The sequence below is a fragment of the Myxocyprinus asiaticus genome, chromosome 4, assembly GCF_019703515.2.
Source record: "Myxocyprinus asiaticus isolate MX2 ecotype Aquarium Trade chromosome 4, UBuf_Myxa_2, whole genome shotgun sequence".
Classification (NCBI taxonomy): domain Eukaryota; kingdom Metazoa; phylum Chordata; class Actinopteri; order Cypriniformes; family Catostomidae; genus Myxocyprinus; species Myxocyprinus asiaticus.
The window spans coordinates 4,512,878-4,532,515 of NC_059347.1; the positions used below are offsets into that span (position 1 = coordinate 4,512,878).

A 19,638-nucleotide genomic window follows, 5' to 3' on the forward strand; every position below is an offset into this window, starting at 1 on the left:
ACTGTGCCTACTACATTACCATAATCTTATGCTCCTTTAATAAACTCTATAAGATAGCAATTTGCCAATTCAGTTGAATACTTAGGCCAAAAACCAAACTGTTTAGGATAAAGTAATTAATTTTTTTTCCAGATAGTTGATAAGTTGTTCAGCTACCAATTTTTCTAGGATTTTTTAAATTACAGGAAGTATAGATATTGGTCTATAATTCTGAACTTTATCCGCTGCTCCTGCTTTAAAAATTGGGGTTATAATAGAGGTTTTCCAATTTGAGCGGAATTTACCTCTCTAATAGATACATTTATCAAATTTTCTATGGGCTTTAGCAGAGCTTTTTTTTTTTTTTTTTTTTTATAAATGCAGTGTCCATTCCAAATATATCTTTAGCCCTTGAATCATTCAGCTGATTAATAATTTTAAGTAGTTTATCTGGATCAACCTCAGAAATATATATATTGTGGTAATTTAACTGGTTTAAAATTTATAGCAAGTTCTTCTACCGATTCAGTAAAATATCTGTTAAATTCATTTGCAATTTCAGTGCTATCAGTGTTAATTCTTCCGTTTAAAGTCAACTCCAATAATGGTTTTCTTTGTTTGCATTCTCATTTATTAAGTTTGCTAATGTGCTTCCAAAGAGATGAGCTATTTCCTCCCAATTCAGCAATCAAATGATTAAAATAAGCAGTCTTTGCCATTCACAATTCACAAACTACTTTATTTCTTAAAGATTTAAAACTGAAGATATCTGTTTGTGTTTTTGTAATCACAGCCTTTTTCAGAGCAAGATCTCTCCTCTTCATTAATTGATGGATGTCAGAGTTTAACCACAGTAGAGATGCGTGTTGTCGACTACATTTCAATGGTTGCATATAACTTTGAATATCTTTTTCAGTGGTATTCATCACAGTTTCACAATTTCTATCGAAATAATTAATTTGTAAAACATTGTTCCAATTAATATTTTTTATATCCTTTTCAAATTGTGTAGTTTTACTCTTTGGGACGCCTACCGATGTTTAGAAGTCTGATAAAAATGACTCTGCAAATGTTTTTTTGTTAGTTGTCTAACAACCAGGGTCATATTATGATCAGACAAACCTATCAGCAGATTATATGTTTTTATTACCCATTCAGGTTTATTTGTAAAGGTAAGCTCAATACGAGTTTTACTTGTTCGAGTTATCCTTGTTGGGCCTTTTATTAATTGGTTAAATTTATGTTTGGCTGTGACTGATTTCAACTTTTGCTTACTATGTTTGTCTACCCAATTTATATTAAAATTTCCAAGTAAAAAATGTTTCAATACGACCATTTAAAGAGTTAAACAATTAATATAAATCATGGTAAAATGAGGAATCATGTGAGGGTGGATTATATAAAATCCCAATATTAAAATTCATTTTTGGAGACATTACAACATTTATCGCCAAACATTCTAAACCAACAACATCCAGCTTCACTTCAGAACATTTAAAAGTATCTTTGATATAAATCATGACTCCGCTTCCTCTTCGTGATGGCCTATCCTTCCTGAAACAAACATAACCAGGAACATCAATCATATGTGTTGGTGAGTTGGTTGATAACCAGGTTTCACGTAATGCTAAAAAAGTTTGAGTTCATAAGCAGATGCTGAACTTGATCCCCCTTTGATATGATACTACAAATATTCAGGTGTCCCCACAGAATACATTTTGGTTTGAGTCTTGAGTCCCAAATCACTTTGGCATGATTTACAGTTTGAAATAATTTAAACTGTCTCTGTTTCTGTTCAGCATGACTGGGGGCTCCTTTTATCTTTAAGTTTTTATAGATTACCTGTTGTTTGTTTGTTTGTTTGTTTGTTTGTTTGTTTGGCTCCAAACAACAAATTATATTGTTCACATAGAGAGGATGGTTTAGACTCACTACAACTCTCTGAATAGAGGTCAGGGCCGATACAGAGCTCTGATGTTTCAAGCATGGGCATATCCGGTGTGATATCCAAAGTAAGTTTGGCCAAACACCCAACAGCACCCAGCTTACACCCTGGTAATCCATGATATCTGCACCACAGTGCACATTCCAGCTTGGAATACACTCAGCTGATACACTTACTGATTCACTTGAGTAATAGTTTGTTGATGGTCCTGGATTAATCGGTATGTCACCGCTAAGCAGAAGAAGAATCAGTAGAACAATTGGACCATACCATTTGCTTCTCTTAGCATGTTGATGATTTTCTTTTCCTTGATGATATTTATTTTGCCAACAGGTAGAGTAAATAATGAAATATCCTTGGTTAAAAAAGATCAGTTTTGGTTTTATCAACCATGGGCATGATTTGTGCAGAGATGTTCTGTGTTTCATTTCCAGCAGCACTGACTTCAAACCGCATGGTCTAACCAGGAGCCACAAACAGAGCAGCCATGTGCAATAAAGCTCTTTATCCCTTTCCTAGATGTTTAAAATCCCCCTTTGGTTGGAGGTTTCTTTTGCATTGAGGTATAGTTGTTGAAAAACAGAGTAAAAAAATTTAATAAAAAATGACTGTAGAAAAAGGTTATATAAAGGGACAAGTGTGGAGCCTAACAAACCACCCCTGCACCCGGTGGCCATCTTTTCTTCTTACACTCTCAAAGACTGTTTAAATTATAAACCTGTAGATTTTTCTGAATTAATATGCACCACAGAGGCCAAAATTAGCATATTTTAAATGTTAAAGCCTTGTGATAAATTCACAGTAATCTTTATTGATGTTTGATTTTCATTGTCTGTATTTCAGGAATGCTGTAAGTCTCCAGTTCGTGAGGACACACAAGATATGTTGTGTCAACCTGGACAGAAGCCTCTTCCAGTTCCACCTACACCACACCAGACTTCTCTCTTCCTGTAAATGGATGGCTGTCTACTTGTATGTTAACACCTAAAGTTAAAGGGATAGTTCACCCAAAAATGAAATTCTGTCATCATTTACTCACCCTCATGCCATCCCAGTATGACCTTCTTTCTTCTGCAGAACACAAATTAAGATTTAAAGAAGATCTCTGCTCTGAAGGTCCATACAATGCAAGTGAATGGTGGCCTGGACTTTGAAGCTCCAATAAGGCGAAAAAGTCAGCATAAACATAATTCCTCAGAATCCAGTGGTTTAATCAGTCTTCTGAATCGATCCAGTTGGTTTTAGGTGCGAACAGACCAAAATATAACTAATTTTTCACTAAATCTGGTCATAGCAGTCTCTAGGCACAATCATGATTTCAAGCTAAATTTCACTTCCTAGCGTTTGACACATCCGTAAAGCCTTAGATGGTGCAATAGAAAGTGTAATCAAGCTTGAAATCATGATCGCCAAGGAGACTGGTGTAAAGATGTACAGTGAAAAAGGAGTTATAAACCAACTGGATCACTTCAGAAGACATTGTTTTAAACACTCATGTCGTATGGATTACTTTTATGATGCCTTTATATGCTTTTTGGAGCTTCAAAGTTCTGGCCACTATTCACTTGCATTGTATGGAGTAACAGAGCTGAGATATTTTTCCAAAAATCTTTGGTTGTGTTCTGCTGAAGAAAGAATGTCCATATCTGGGATGGCATGAAGGTGAGGAATGATGAGAGAATTTTCATTTTTGGGCGAACAATCCCTTTAAGTGCAAAAGTTTGCATACCCCATTTGTCTGATAAGTAAACACATCACTTTCAGAATATATACAAATATAAGACATAACAGATCTAATTTTTAGTACTGCCATTCAGAAGCTACATAACATTTACATATATCCCATAAGACAAAATAATAAAAATGTACACATCAACCTGTTCAGAAGTTTACATACCCTTGTTTCTTAATATTGTCTGTTAACTTCTTGAGCATCAATAAATGTTTTGACCTTTTGTAATAGTTGCGTATTATAGTTGCTGGGCAGTACTTAATAAAAAAAAACAAAATGCATTTTTTACAAGCCCTCATTTTCGTTTAATGGTAAACATCTTGCCGGTTCTTCAAGGTGAATGCAAACATCTTGGTTATTTGTGTAACCTCCATTCCCTGATGGAGGAAACGAGACGTTGTGTCAATGTAGTGACACTAGGGGTCACTCTTGGGAGCCTGAGACACCTCTGGTCTTTGATAAAAGGCCAATGAAAATTGGCGAGTGGTATTTGCATGCCACTCCCCCGGACATATGGGTATAAAAGGAGCTGGTATGCAACCACTCATTCAGGTTTTATGCCGAGGAGCCGATATAAGGTCCGGCCATTTCAGCGGGTAGTTCAGCGTTGTGGCAGGAGGGACACAACGTCTCGTTCCCTCCATCAGGGAACGGAGGTTACACAAATAACCATGACGTTCCCTATCTGTCACTCACTCGACGTTGTGTCGATGTAGTGACACTAGTGGTCCCTATACGAAACGGCACAATTGGCTGAACTGTGTTATGTGAACTGGCGGTGTGTGGTGGGCAGACAACTGTGTGCCTCATAGCCAACACACCAGGTCGACACGTAACCTCCCCCAACATAGTTATGAGTGTCGAATGGCCCTTTGGGGACAAGTCGACTACCCAAGAGATAGAGACAGGCTTAACCCAGTCGTGGCCTCTTTTCCCCTTCTCTTTTTTCCACTCCCTAAAAAAGAAGGGGGATTATACAACTGGCCCGCCAGGTCTAGTTGGGGGGTGTCCCTCCCAAGGGGAAGACACCGCGGAGACCACACCTTGCCCAAATAGAGGAGGGGGATATTTAAGTGGAAGAATACGTCACATGGTCTTTCCAACTATGTGGAGAGTCTTCAAGGTAGATCCTACCCAATGGGGGAGGAGTTATTACAAACATGGAGACTGGGGCAGAGGGGCTCTGCCCAAGGAAGATGCAGTTTGCCAACAGGGAAACTAAGTAGCGGAAGATATATATCGCATTGGGTTAGCCTTACAAGGAACCGCCACATGCGGAGCACCTACCCCAGAACAGGACTCTTAGTTAGCACGTGTACTGGGCCGGCAGCGAGTCTCTCCGAAAACTCGACTGCCACAGGGCTCGGAGGAAGTCAACCAGGGAACAAAACTTGTGAACACTACTGGGAATTAATGGCGCATGTCTTCAGCTCAAAAAGAGGTGGAAGGCGCTATGTGCAAGCGATACACCCAGCCAGCTATCCCAGGTTTATCCGCTTGTTTTGCGTGCCACTACCTGGGACGAAACCGGTTCCACCTGGAGGTTGTAGAACCTTGCAAAGGTATTGGGTGTTGCCCAGCCCGCTGCTCTGCAAATGTCTGTTAGAGAGGCACCCCTGGCCAAGGCCCAGGAAGCCGCTACACCCCTGGTAGAATGGGCCCATAGCCCTACCGGGGGCGGCATGTCCTGGGCGTGATATGCCATAGTTATGGCATCAATGAGCCAGTGGGCGATCCTCTGCTTGGAGACAGCACTTCCTTTCCGCTGTGCACCAAAGCAGACAAAGAACTGCTCAGAGATTCTAAAGCTCTGCCAAATAGATGCGTAAAGCACACAGCAACGACAGGGCTGGGTCTGCCTCCTCATGGGGCAGCACTTGGAGGTTCACCACCTTGTCCCTAAAAAGGGTGGTGGGAACCTTGGGCACATAGCCCGGTCGGGGTCTCAGGATCACGTGAGAGCAACCCGGACCGAACTCCAGGCACGTTTCACTGACAGAGAACGCTTGCAGGTCTCCTACCCTCTTGATGGAAGTGAGCGCAGTCAGGAGGGCAGTCTTCAAGGAGAGTGCCTTAAGCTCGGCTGACTGCAAAGGCTAAAAGGACCCTAGACCCTGAAGAACTACAGAGAGGTCCCATGAGGGAACGAGGTGCGGTCTGAAGGGATTCAGCCTCCTGGCATCTCTTAGGAACCTGATTATCAGGTCGTGCTTCCCTAAGAACTTACCGTCGACTGCGTCTTGGTGTGCTGCTATGGTGGCAATGTACACCTTCAAGGTGGAAGGGGACAGCCTCCCTTCCAACCTCTCCTGCAGGAAGGAAAGCACTGATCCGACTGCGCATCTCTGGTGGTCTTCCCGTCGGGAAGAACACCACTTAGCGAACAGACGCCACTTAAAGGCATACAGGTGCCTCATAGAGGGGGCCCTAGCCTGAGTGATTGTGTCTACCACCGTTTAGGTCTTCCACGTCCTGTCCAGGTGCCAGACATGGAGAATCCAGAGGTCTGGTCACGGGTGCCAGAGGGTGCCCCGTCCCTGAGAAAGAAGGTCCTTCCTTAGGGGAAGCGAGGAGCGTGAGGTCCGAGAACCACATCTGGGTGGGCCAGTAGGGTGCTACCAAGATGACCTGCTCCTCGTCCTCCCTGATCTTGCATAGGGTCTGTGCAAGTAGGCTCACTGGAGGAAATGCATGTTTGCGTAGGCCAGGGGGCCAGCTGTGTGCCAGCGTGTCTATGCCGAGGGGAGCCTCGGTGAGGGCGTACCAGAGCGGGCAGTGGGAGGATTCTTGGTAGAACAGGTCCACCTGTGCCCATCCGAATCAACTCCAAATCAGCTGGACCACCTGAGGGTGGAGTCTCCACTCTCCCCTGAGGGTAACCTGCCGTGACAGCACATCCACTGTAGTGTTGAGGTTGCCCGGGATATGAGTGGCTCGCAGCGACTTGAAGTGCTGCTGACTCCAGAGGAGGAGACGGCGGGCAAGTTGTGACATACAACGAGAGCACAGACCACCTTGGCGGTTGACATATGCTACCGTTGCTGTGTTTTCTGTCCAAACTAACACGTGCTTGCCCTGGATCATCGGCTGAAACCTCCGCAGGGCAAGCAGAATTGCCAACAACTCGAGGCAGTTGATGTGCCAATGCAGCCGTGGACCCGTCCAGAGGCCGGCGGCTGTGTGCCCTTTGCAAACAGCGCCCCAGCCCGTTTTGGAGGTGTCTGTCATGACCACGACGTGCCTGGAGACCAGTTCTAGAGGAACACCTGCCCATAGAAATGAGAGGTCGGTCCAAGGGCTGAAAAGACAGTGGCAGACCGGTGTGATGACCACGCGATGTGTCCCGTGGCACCATCTCGTGACTCGAGTCTGGAGCCAGTGCTGAAGCGGCCTCATATGCATCAACCCGAGCGGGGTGGCCACTGCCGAGGATGCCATTTTCATTGGCCTTTTATCAAAGACCAGAGGTGTCTCGGGCTCCCAAGAGTGACCCCTAGTGTCACTACATCGACACAACGTCGAGTGAGTGACAGATAGGGAACTTATGTTCTTAAGTGTAAGCAAATATTACTCAGGGACATGAACAACTGAAACTGCAAGAGTAAGGAACATTCCTTATTTTAGAAATGGATGTTAAATGCAGTGAAATGAAAACAATTTATCTGATTTTTTATATATAAAGTGTAACATTTATTTTCAAGTGTTAATATGTTATATAACTTTAAGATAAGTTTGTTTCCAATTATAGGGGAGAGTGGGGCTAGTTGTCACAATTTTTACTCCAGTGAATGTTTCCTCAAGTCACTTTCTGAATAGCCACATACCATAAAGTCTTGGCTATGAAAAAGAAAAGCCTTTTAACTTTTTCACCATTAATGCCCAGGCCAAAATATACTGTTCATTAAATACCAATTGCCGGGCATGTTGTTGGGAGACACGTCCTTCCATCACTGCTATTTAAACGTAAAAATCTGGTAACATAAATATGTGATGACATGCCCCAAATTGACTTTCATGAAAAAAATCCTTTGTACTGAGAGCACACCTGTCTTCATAATACTGTTAACCCTTCCTGTAATGTATGCCAGTGTGGTTTGATATTGTTGTTTATCCAAGAACTATAACAAAAATGTGATATATATATATATATATATATATATATATATATATATATATATATATATATATATATACAGTATATGCACATTTTGGAAGGTAGAATAAAAAAATAAAAATAAAATTTCAGAGCTTTAAAACAAGGTGTTTGAAGCCAACATTCAAAACCTCTGCTGGAGAAAAAAACATTTGTGCAATTGGACTTTTGACTCCAAATCTTAGAGTTACTGATAGTATCTTAAAGTATTGAGATCTACCCCTTGAGACAACTTCCCCGTGGTGCAGCTAGCCATGGTCTTTCCAACATATAGTTGTCAGTGGGAAAAGTTTTTTTTTATGTTGTGAATAAATACAGTGAGTAAATACATGGGTTTTGTGTTTAAGCTGATGTAGCATATAACAATTTGAAGTCTGCAAATTATTAAAAAGTAATATAAAAAGACACCTCTTCAAGCCCATATTTGATCTCTTTCTGTTACTAGTACAGTTTGTTGTAGGTAAACACTTTGCATTGGGAGATAATGCGGTAAAAACCTTTTTGACGACTGAATGTGTAATACCAGGTTGGATATGGTAAGTACGTTCTTTTTTAGTTTTTTTCTCCCCTTTTCTCCCCAATTTGGAATGCCCAATTCCCAATGCGCTCTAAGTCCTCGTGGTGGCGTAGTGACTTGCCTCAATCCAGGTGGCAGAGGACAAATCTCAGTTGCCTCTGTGTCTGAGACCGTCAATCCATGCATCTTATCACGTGGCTTGTTGAGTGCGTTACCGCGGAGACGTGTGTGGAGGCTTCATGCTATTCTCCGTGGCATCCACGCATAACTCATCACACGCCCCACCAAGAGCGAGAACCACATTATAACGACCATGAGGAGGTTACCCGATGTGACTCTACCCACCCTAGCAACTGGGCCAATTGGTTGCTTAGGAGACCTGGCTGGGGTCACTCAGCATGCCCTGGATTCGAACTCGTGACTCCAGTGGTGGTAGTCAGTGTCTTTACTTGCTGAGCTACCCAGACCCCCCATGGTAATTATGTTCTTAATCGTGGCAAGAAGATGTGCTGACGTGATAAAAACATCTTGACGATATTTCTGAAACGTTGTGAAAATAAGTTTTTATAATGTGAAAAAACCCCGACATCTGTCGTATTAAGTACATCGGGAACATCGTTATTGCAGCGTGGGTGAAAAACGTTTTTACAACATAGTTTACTGGGATGTTGTTGGTACCATTTGCTTTGGAAGACAACAGTAGGAAAAAACAGTTACAACGTTACAGAATCGTTGTGAAAAAAAAAAAAAACATTTATAACGTGTAAAAAATTACATTTGTCATATTAAGTATGTCGGATAAAAACATTGTCACAACCTTTTCACAACATGAAAAAAATAAAACTTGTTTTACAACATAATTGTGTTTGCTGGGTTGTAATCTGGGCATTATGTGGTTTGGTGTTGTCCTGCAGAAGAATGAAGGGATGTCCAGCAGGATGGTAGCATATGTTGCTCCAAAATTTGAACAATTCTTTCTGCATTAATGGTGCCCTCACAGATGTGCATGTTATTGGAATTGACACACCCCCCCATACAATGGCAGACACTGGCTTTTGGACCTGACTCTGATAACATACTGAATGCTCTTTTTCCTCTTTGGTGTGGAGAACATGATGGCTGTTTTTTTTCCCGAAAAAGATTTAAAATGTGGACATGTCGGACCACAAAACACAATTCAACTGTTCTATTTTCCATCTCAGATGAGACCGAGCCCAGAGAATTCAGCAGCACTTCTGGACAGTGTTGATGTATAGCTTTTGCTTTGCATAGTAAAGCCTCAACTTGCATCTGTGGATGCAGCGCTGAATAGCGTTGACCTGCAAAGGTTTACCAAAGTATTCCTGAGCCCATGTCATGATATCCATTAACAGACACATGGCAGTTTTTAAGACAGTGATGTCTGAGGGATCGGAGATCATGTACATTCAGAAGTGGTTTTCTGCCTTGCCTTTTAAGCATTGAGATTTGACCAAATTCCTTGAATCTTTTATCTTTATTGTGCACTGTAGAGGGTGAAATGCCCCAAATCCTTCCAATTTGTCTCTGAGGAACATTGTTCTCAAAGCGCTGGATTATTTGCTGATGCATCTATTGGCAAATTGGCTAACCTCGACCCATCTTTACGCACTCATAATGCCAAAACAGCTTTGTTGCTGATAACAGCATTTAATTTATCACTACAGTAATTGATTAATTCACCTTTATATGTTCTTGCAAAATGTTTAAGAACAAAGAAAGTGCTCCAGGTAACAATGACATAACAAAATGGCAAATCAAATCAGAAATATGTGTTTACTACCTTTAACTGTAGAGGACATTGCCCTATTGATTCTTTTCACATGGCGTTCCAACTTTACAACTTGTAATTACAATTTCTACGGAGACATGAGCACTTTTTACATGTTTTGTAATTACAGTAATTCCAATATGACATTGTGATGAGGAGGAGGGTGGGGCCGGGCCGTAAGGACACACGGCCATCCCTGGATCGGGCTAATCAGCTGGGAGGGGGATAAAGACGAGCCGGAGGTGCCAGTTCGAGAGAGAGACGCACGCAGCCGCGTTGCATGTGTGACTGCATTTGTTTATGTTTATGTTGAGTTTTATCATTAAACTTTATGTTGACTATTTAGCCGGTTCCCGCCTCCTCCTTGCCATCCCGTACCCCGTTACAGTATTGCCGAAACCCAGGATGGAGGTGGGATGCACTGTCGTGGAGTCCTTGCCGCTGCCAGCTGCCAGGGCCATCTGCCTGGGGACGGAGGGGTTGCTGCCGGCCGGCAAGAGCCGGAGGAACCGCTGCCATCTTCCAGCTGGCGTCCGCTAGAGGGCGGAGGAGTGGTTGAGGACCGGGCGACAGCGCATCCGGGAGCCAGCGAACTGGTTATTCTCTCTCTCTCCTCTCTCTGTCACTCTGCCTCGCTCTTTCCCTCTACCCTTTCCCTCCCCTCGTCTCTCCCAGGGCTCCAAATGGTGAGGAAGACCTGCCAGCAGGCATGGCCAGAAGGGCAACAATTTATGCAGTCTTATGCATGAAAATGTATCAATTAATGTCATGTAAGCTTTATATGACATATCACATGATATAACCAAAGAACTAAATGGTCAAATTAAATGTTTCTTTTTGCATTTTCAGTGAGCATACCAATTAGCATGCTAAGCGAACATTCCATCATGCATTTCCTACAGTTAGTAAGCTAATAAATTATCATAGTTAGCTCACATAACTGTATTCAGCGCAACTACAGCGCAAGATACTATTATACTGTATCAAAACATTGAATTATGCACTATATGGTAAATTTATATGGTAATACTGTATTTACATGACCAGCTGCCACAGGAAATGGAAATAGTGAACAAGCACTCAAAGTGGAGCTGAGCAATGAAGGAAAAGTTAATTTAGTTTTATTTTGACAACATAAGTTAACAGGAGGGCTTGTGTTTGCTACGTAGGTTTATTGTGTTCGGATCAGCATGAAAGTAGGTTTGTTAGAGATCCTCAGTGGTTTGGTGTGTGATGCCCATTTTTTCCTATAGCCATGTACATAGTCTGTAAGTATGACAATTAGTATTCTTGTAGCACTTTATTTTACAGTACTGTTTTATATTCACATGCTATATAATTACAACAACTACAGTAATTACTAGTTAGTAACCATAAACCTAACCCCAACCCTAACCTTTACCCATATTAAGTGTAGTTACCTAATATTACACAGTATTTTCTTGAGTAAGTACACTGTAGGTATACTGAAAGTACACGTACTGTAAAATAAAGTGCAAACAATATTTGTTTAATCTGTACAGATTTTAAAAGTCGGGTAGTGTAATCCAGCCTGCAAGGCAGCTCACTAAGTTTTAGAACCTAGCTGATATCTCTTCCTTTTTCTGCCCATCTCAGTGAGTACCTGGCTCTTGATGATTTCATCGTCCCGGTGGATTTGCAGGACGTAGCCGCTGTTGCATGTGACAGTGCAGTGCGCTCCATTGAAGTAACCGCTATCGCTGCATTTCACCTCTGCGTTCCGGATCAACGGCTCCTGGCAATCGATGGCTTCACACGAGTAATGAACACAACTGCAAACAGAGAGAGGGAGAGAGAGTTGCTAAATTAGCTGCACACAAATGCATTACATCTGGACGCCTCTGAATAGTCTCAGCAGAATACTACGTCACATCTAAGTCCTGCGAGAGACACGCATACACACACACATCCACTTCACAGCCATCCTGACACAAGACTTTAATACTTCAGCTGTGGATATATAAATAGATTGTTCTTGGTTGACTCTTCCCACCGCTGTATCTAAACAAACAGGAGTTCTAGCAGTACAATAGAAACACTCATTGTGTCAGGGAGTCAACTCATGCTCAAATCTTTGAGACACCAGTTTGACACGATATGCTGTGATTACACAGTACTAAATGCTTTGCATCCTACTGGAAGAGCTAGGTCATACCAGCTCATGGTGTTCAAACAATTCAAGATATGTTTTTGATTATATTTAACCAGTTCAACCCTCAAAATAGCCAAGGTGGTCTATCAGCTCTAACTAGGTTCACCGAAATGGTCTTTAAGGTTGACCTCGGGTCCACCAGCTTATCAACCACCTAAAACTGCAAATAACCCACTTCAACCAGCAAGAACCATCACAGGATAATTTAGCATATTTTGTTTAATACTAATAGCCCTTTCACTGACTGTCTGAGGCATACTGAAAACAAACATGTCAAGAGCTATCTAGAATCACCAGTTCAAATTTGATTGGCTTGCACTATGCGAGTTCGGGAAGTCAAGGTGCATGGGTGCACCAGTACAGCTGGAAAGGTTGTTTTTACAAGGTACTAGGTTGAAACAATGAGCCCATTTGAGGCAGAAGTAATCACATGGTTTTGCCAGAATTTGCCAGTTTAATGGCATTAAATTGCAAAACATTGTTTACTTTTCCAGACCAGTCAAGTCAACCAGTCAGCCAAAAGTCTTGAACAGACTAGGTGGAAGACCACCAGCCCTCCACACTAACAAAAAAAAAAAAACAAAACAAATCTAATACAAATAATGTACACATTGGAAAAGTCTGAAGGAATCAGACAAAACTAAAGAATCAATCAGCCAGTGAATTATTAGTGAATTTGGCTAAAGTGCATGAGATGCGTACTTGAGTGTTTTTATGTAAATGTACCTTTTCATGGACTTGTTCAGACACTTACATTCAATTGAAGAGATCGTAAACATCATTTTATGACAACATCATTTAACATCATTTTATGACTATCACATCGGGGAAAAACATTTTGTTGAAAAAAATGAGGCAATTTGGAGGGATTTTTTTTTGTATTTTTTTTTTTTTTTTGACATCCACACTGTTCTTTATTTCATAAATAGTCATTTATGTGGCCAGATGAATAGTGCTGTACAAATTGATGGCTAAATGCTAATCTCAGAAAGAGAGAGAGAGAAAAAAAAAAGTGGAATAAAAAATAAACCTCTATTGAAGTCAATTTGTAAATGCAGAGTTGGCATTTTTCAACTTTTCGCTGACCAAGTTGAATCTTGGCAGATCTGACGTAGTCAGGGGGTGGTATGGAGTCATCTTCAGTAAGCAAAGACCCATGTGAGAAAATAAGAAATTAGTTTTACTGTTTCAGACACATTTTAATACAAAAATCATGAAAAGAAACCTCTGTCCGGCATTTCAAAACCATTTGTGTTTTATGTAATCTTTTTACGTGCTTAGCTCATTTTCCTGGTACAACTTGATTACATATGTAACAGAATTAGGTAAGTGGTGATTGACACTTGCAATCACCTATCAGCAAGGCAGGCTCTCCATTTAAAAAGCTGGTTGGTTGCCGCCTTACGTTTCGTCCGGCTTTCCCCTTTTCTTTGGCGTTGGTGACAGTAGCTGCAGCGCGTCTGTTTGCCCTTCTTGCCCATTTCCTCCAGCGTGTTCCATTAGTGGATCAGATGACTGTTTTACCCTTCAGGTATGTGGATTAAAGCTGTCTTTGTACTGAGCCGGTGGTTTAGCTTTGTTTGGGGGTATAGCGATTGGTTGATGTTTTAAGTAATGTGCGGTTCCCTGCATCCCAGTTAATCGGCGGGTTATATGAATGCCGTAAGCTTTTGCCTGTGAAGGGACTGGATATTTGGCCGATTTGTCCTTTTCTGGTAAGTGTTTCATTGTATGCAATTACGAGTGGGGGATATTAGTGGGTGATATGTAATTATTAGTAATGTATCATTTAGTTTTTTTTTTTTTTGTTTACATTCCCCGCAGGATTCTCCCTCTCGTTTCTAGCGATCATTGTCCTCTGCTGTCATCATTTTTTACAGCCCTGTTGCTTCTCTGCTGCCGTGCTGTGGGAATGCCGTCATCTTGCAAATAGTAGAGGGGATTGTTGCTGTCTGGTTTTATTTTGGTTTATTTTTTATTTTGGGGTTGAGGCTCAGTTACTTAATTACTGGAGAACAAGCGATGTGGTTGCGTCGTGTGAGCTCTGTCTCCCTCCTTGTCTGTATTGAGTTTTGAATATTCGTGTATTATATATTGTGATATTTTTGTGATTACCCATCACTGTTGTCTGCTTCGTGAATGAGCTGTATGAAACTATCAATCTGTGATTAAATTTAATTAAGTTTTGATAGTTTATTTACTTATTTTTGATTTCTTTCAGGAGCTGGGGTCCCACAGGTGGAAGGATCTTTGTCTTCATGTCATGTGGTCACGTGTGCCGTGTGACACTTTTGAAGTGTTTGGTTGTGTGATCTGAGTGCACGGTGGTGGGTTCGGAAGTGTGCTTTTGGATAACTAGCTCTGGTGATCACTCCTTCTGTGGGGAACCTCAGCCCTGTAGGTTGGTGTAGTGTATTGTTTTGTTTTTTTTTTTTCTTTTCTTTTGTGAGTTGTGTAAACATTAGTTTTTATGTAAAGTGTTGTTTATGTGTTTTGAAATTTTTTCTTTTTTTTCTTATTTGGTTATTTGAAACAGAGTTGCCAGCCACTGCACCTCTATTAGTGAGGGTATTTTTGAAAGTTTCTGCTTTGCGATTTGATATAATTTGTGTCTGTTTCTGTGAATTGTATAAATTTTCAGTCTTTATGTAAATTGTTTCTTTGTATTTTATTTTCCTATTTTTTTCTTTATTGTAGTGTTATTGGAAACAGAGAGCCATCAGCCGCTGCATAGTATCACTAAGGCTATTTTAAAGAAGTGACTTTTTTCTTTTTGTTTTATATAAATTTTGTATCAATAAAGTTTTGTATTTTGAAATTATACCCACATTTTCTGCCTACCATTTTGAATAAAAGAGTCGAACCTGTGTGACCTAGTAACAATCTTTGGGTGTTATTAATATTTCCCTGGGTGAAATTCCCAAGGGTGGTGTAGTCAAAATTCCTACAAATAAAAGAACTTGGGCTTGTGGATAAAATCTGTACCGCTCTGTCACACATATACAGTGGGATCCAATATACATTTGATACCACTTGTGAATATACTTCTATTTGCATTTTATAAATGAATATAAAAGTTTTCATTATAAATAATTAGCATTAAAAATGTACTGAAATTTATACTGATTTATTTTGTCAAATTTAAGAATGTCTTAGTTTTTAATGTGTCACCCCTGCATGTCCTGAGGATATTCCAAAGAGCAACTTGTGTGCTTCATTGAAAGCAAATTAATCTGACCTTTTGTACAAAAGAGTTAACATGGTCAATTTCACAAATTTGCTTGCTAACATTTGACAATCTTAAATATTTCCTTTTAATTTTACAACACAGCTTATTTTTGTTTAATTTTCTTTTTCAAAATCCTAAAAGTTTGTTTATTTCCAGATTTAAATGAAAACATCACAGGTCCCATTCATATGGTGCTGCATCAGTAGCTAATGCTATGAGAACTCTATCAGGAGTAACAATAATGGATGATAAATAAAGTTCCACACTTTAGGTATGTAACTCGAAGCACGTATTAATGGTAACTTGGAACAGTTTTGGAAAGATTTTATTTTTTCAGGTTCACAATTACATCTCATTACTCTGTAAGTCTGACTAATCTATTGCTTCATCATCCTTTGCATTTAGTCAGCGGGAGGTTTTTCGAGCTAGAGCTGTGGCTATCACTGTGCTCTTTTAGTAAGCGTGTGCTACCTTATAATCATTTTATTCCTCTTGCGAAGGGGCACGAGCACTGTGTTGAATGCCTTCCACAACGAATCAGTGCTCATATGATTAGGTTTCACTCATTATAAACACATGAAGATCAACACGCTTCACTCGCATTTCGCTTTAAAAGGTGAGCAGCTAATCCCCAAACCCACCAATATCCAACCTCTGTGGTGTCCGAGAAGCCGCATGATCTGATGTTGTCAGGGGATAAACTCGAGTTGCGATTCAATTAAATTTTGGGTTCCAACATTCAGCCTGTCTCTAGCCTAAGCAGCATTCACTCTGTTATGGCTGAGTAGTGTTTGAGTCCTAAATTATCTAAATTATTGGATGATTTATGCTCACTTGGAGTTGGCCAAGGCCCACAGAAACAGGTGCCTTACACAATGGACATCTGATATTCGGTACCTGGACGGGTCCACAGGTGTCGTAGCACAGTATATTGCATGGACTACCTGGTGGTCTACCTGGTTCCCAAAGGCTTTTCAGTCAGACAAGCAGGGGTTTCATGTTCATATTCTAATACAAGTGAACAGCACCTCAGCGGTCACCTGAATCGCCAAGGTGGAGTGCGTTCTCACCCGACGTTGAAAATTTTGCATCACATAAAAAGTGTACACAGTGCAATGATGCTACTGTAACTTCAGTATTCAGTAGTTAAAGGATATATTGAGTTACATATAGTGCATACATATATCCATATATATATATATATATATATATATATATATATATATATATATATATATATATATATATATATATATTATTTATTTATTTACTTTAAAACAACCATTTTTAATGTCTAACCGAAATTGCTCATATTGCAAGCCGTTCCACTATAAGCCCCCCCACCTCCAAGCGGGCCAAATCCGACTGCCAATGTTGTGAGAGTATACATAAAATGTAGCCCTCCCAACACATTAAACTAATGCTTAAGTGACATACAGTACTGAAAAAAATGGAAGGGAAAATAAAACCAAACCATGTTAATGGCCCCCGCAGTTAACAACTTTGGGAATAAGGGACATGGTGTTTTGTAGATCGGGCAGTATTACTGGAAATATGTTGCCGGTGGTCCAAGGCCAGAACCCGAGCAATGCGGCAAAGAACATATTTGTGTGTATGCATAGAAAGGAAAGTGAAGGGGTCTGTTTGCAAGTCTGAACATTCAGAGTGTGTTTGTGTGAGCATTTTTGTAATTTTTTTATTTTATTTATTTTTTTATATAAAGTCAACATAGTCAATAAATTGTACTTCTTAGTAAAGGAAATCACACTGTTGCCGATAGTCTTAGACAGGAAGGGCCGCACTCCAGCTAAAGCGCTTGGGTAATGGGTTATTGAAATATTTGTCTGCATTAACTGACCGAAAAGTGTTTCTGTTTCAAAGATTACCTCATTCTAAAAAACAAATTATATGGACTATAATTTAAAGTTTGTTCAAAGCAAACATGCAAAGCAGGTGAACACGCACTGATTTAACAGCTTTTAATGGCAGAAAGATTACACAGTATGGAGTATTTTGGAAACCATTCTTTAGTCTAGAACTTTTCCTTTACTACTCCTGGAGTACATCTCCAAAGTTCTCCAAATTCACATTCACAAAATTTTTGGCTTACTAGTTACTACAGAAATCTAACTGAGGTGCGGAGAATCAGTGTTTAAAACATTCCCCCACATTTGGAATGAGGAGCTAATAAATAAATCGTTATTTTCAAATACACATGGAAAATCAAAGGTCTTCCTTCAGTTTTCTGCCAAAACAAAGTCTCAAGGGTTTTTTACTCAGTTACTTTCAGTTCAACTGAATTAGTTTTAAGTTCCCTTTCTAGTCGGTCTCTCAATGCTGCATAAGTAGCTGAAGCTATGTGAACTCCTTTCAGGTGTGACAATCTCTGAAGCATGTACATAATCTTGCCAATCTATTGACAGATGGTGCTTGAAGCTCCAGCCATTATGTACACATCATCGCAGGCATTTAAACCGAAGAACAGCACCATTTCATCAAATTTTTACATTTAGGGTCGCAGTTACATCTCATGTATTCTGCAAGCCTGACTCATTGCTTCCAGCATATCCTGTGCACTACCTTTATTTTGCAATTGTATTGAGTGGTTTTGTATGTGTTTCTTTCTAGCTAAATAAACTAAAAGCTTGCTTTCGACTTCTTTTTTCAAGATGTATCCCTCTGTCAGGCACAAGTGCTGTTTGTTTGCCTGGGCTGAGCCCATGCTGAAATAGTGCTTGCTGAGATTGCGTTCATTGCCAAGCGCATGCAACACAACACACTTCACTCTCGGCTTGCTTTCTTTGAAAGCTGATGCAGCTCTCCTCCTGATGTCTGACCTCTGTGCCACCCAAGGGACAACACAAGCAAGGAAAGCGAGGAAGGTATATAGAGCACAGAGAGTGTAAGGAGGATTGGTCATCGGCTTAGACCTCACTTCTCTTTCCTTCTCCTTCATAAGTGGTTTTGCCTGTTCAGTACGTCTGCGACAATCTGTGGCCCGGCGATTGATGATGTTTGGCGGTGGGGATAATGTGAGGGACACTTTGTCACTGGGGCTTCCGATAGTGAGACATGTCACGCTCAAGTGAGGTGCTTACCATAATTCCCCCCAAGAGCAGAAAAACGGGACAAGTCGACCTCTGAGACTGTTTAAATTTGCTTAAAGTTCTTAATCGAACCTAGACTGCTTTCACTGCATTGGCGTGCCTCCGAGTTTGAATGAAGGACGGTTTCGGCCTGTTTTTTGGTGGGATGCAGAAGTCTGCCATGTTGCAAAACAGAGATTTAGGGCATGCATGGTGGTTTTCTCTGGCCCTTGAGAGGCCTGGGTAAAAAAAACCTTCCATGTCGCTAAGCAGCTCTCTCGCTTTACCCACTGTCACAAGCCAGTAATGAGTTTGCTGCATGACACAGGTCACTTCATTGCCTGTTTTTGCTGTTGTTAGCGATGTGCCAAAACATAATGATTTAAGGCATACACAGTGTTTTATAATCATACGCAGTGTTTCTACCAGCCTAAAGAAGGCCCAAGGAAAAACACCACTAATGATGCTCACTTTCCCTGCCGTCCTCTGCCGGGAACAAGTTTGCGGGGTAAAGCAGGTCACTTTGATGCCTGTTTTTATTGATGTTGGTGAAGTGCCTGAAGTCTGACATGTCGCAACACAAACAAAGGAACTTGTTTCATATGAATGATGCCTGCATGCTGGTTAAGCCCTACGGAGCAGTTTCTTCCAGGCGGAAGAAAGTTCAGCGCTCTGGTTCCAGTACAGCACTCTAGCTCAATGCCCTGCTGCTGTGGGCTGGAAACGAGAAAACAATTTCAGTCAAGTGACTGTCCTCACTACTGATGGTTATGTGCCAGAATGCTGATATGTCTCAACAAATGTTTCAGACCTCATTGCGGCTGCATGAGGCTCACCAGCTTTAAACGATTCAGCCACGCTGGTCAGCTGCCTCCTGAGGGTGGGTGGCATGTCGATGCCAGCAGTCAAAGAAGAGCCCACGTTTCCACTGGCTCATTACACGGACACATGCTGCAGTCTTCCAGGGGTCTCCAGCTGGGCACTGAACACAGTAGTGCACGTCTATGTGCATCAGTTCAAGAGGTAGCAGCCTCG

At 41.0% G+C, this 19,638-nt stretch overlaps 1 protein-coding gene across 1 annotated transcript in view; it reads right to left on the reverse strand.

The window, feature by feature from the left end:
• The window catches only part of pappaa (pregnancy-associated plasma protein A, pappalysin 1a), a 245,529-nt gene that overhangs the window by 86,924 nt on the left and 138,967 nt on the right, over positions 1-19,638 (reverse strand). Inside the window, exon 15 of the mRNA XM_051690455.1 lies at positions 11,740-11,908. Within this exon, the coding sequence (XP_051546415.1) occupies positions 11,740-11,908 (169 nt within the window). The remainder of the gene's footprint in view (positions 1-11,739; positions 11,909-19,638) is intronic.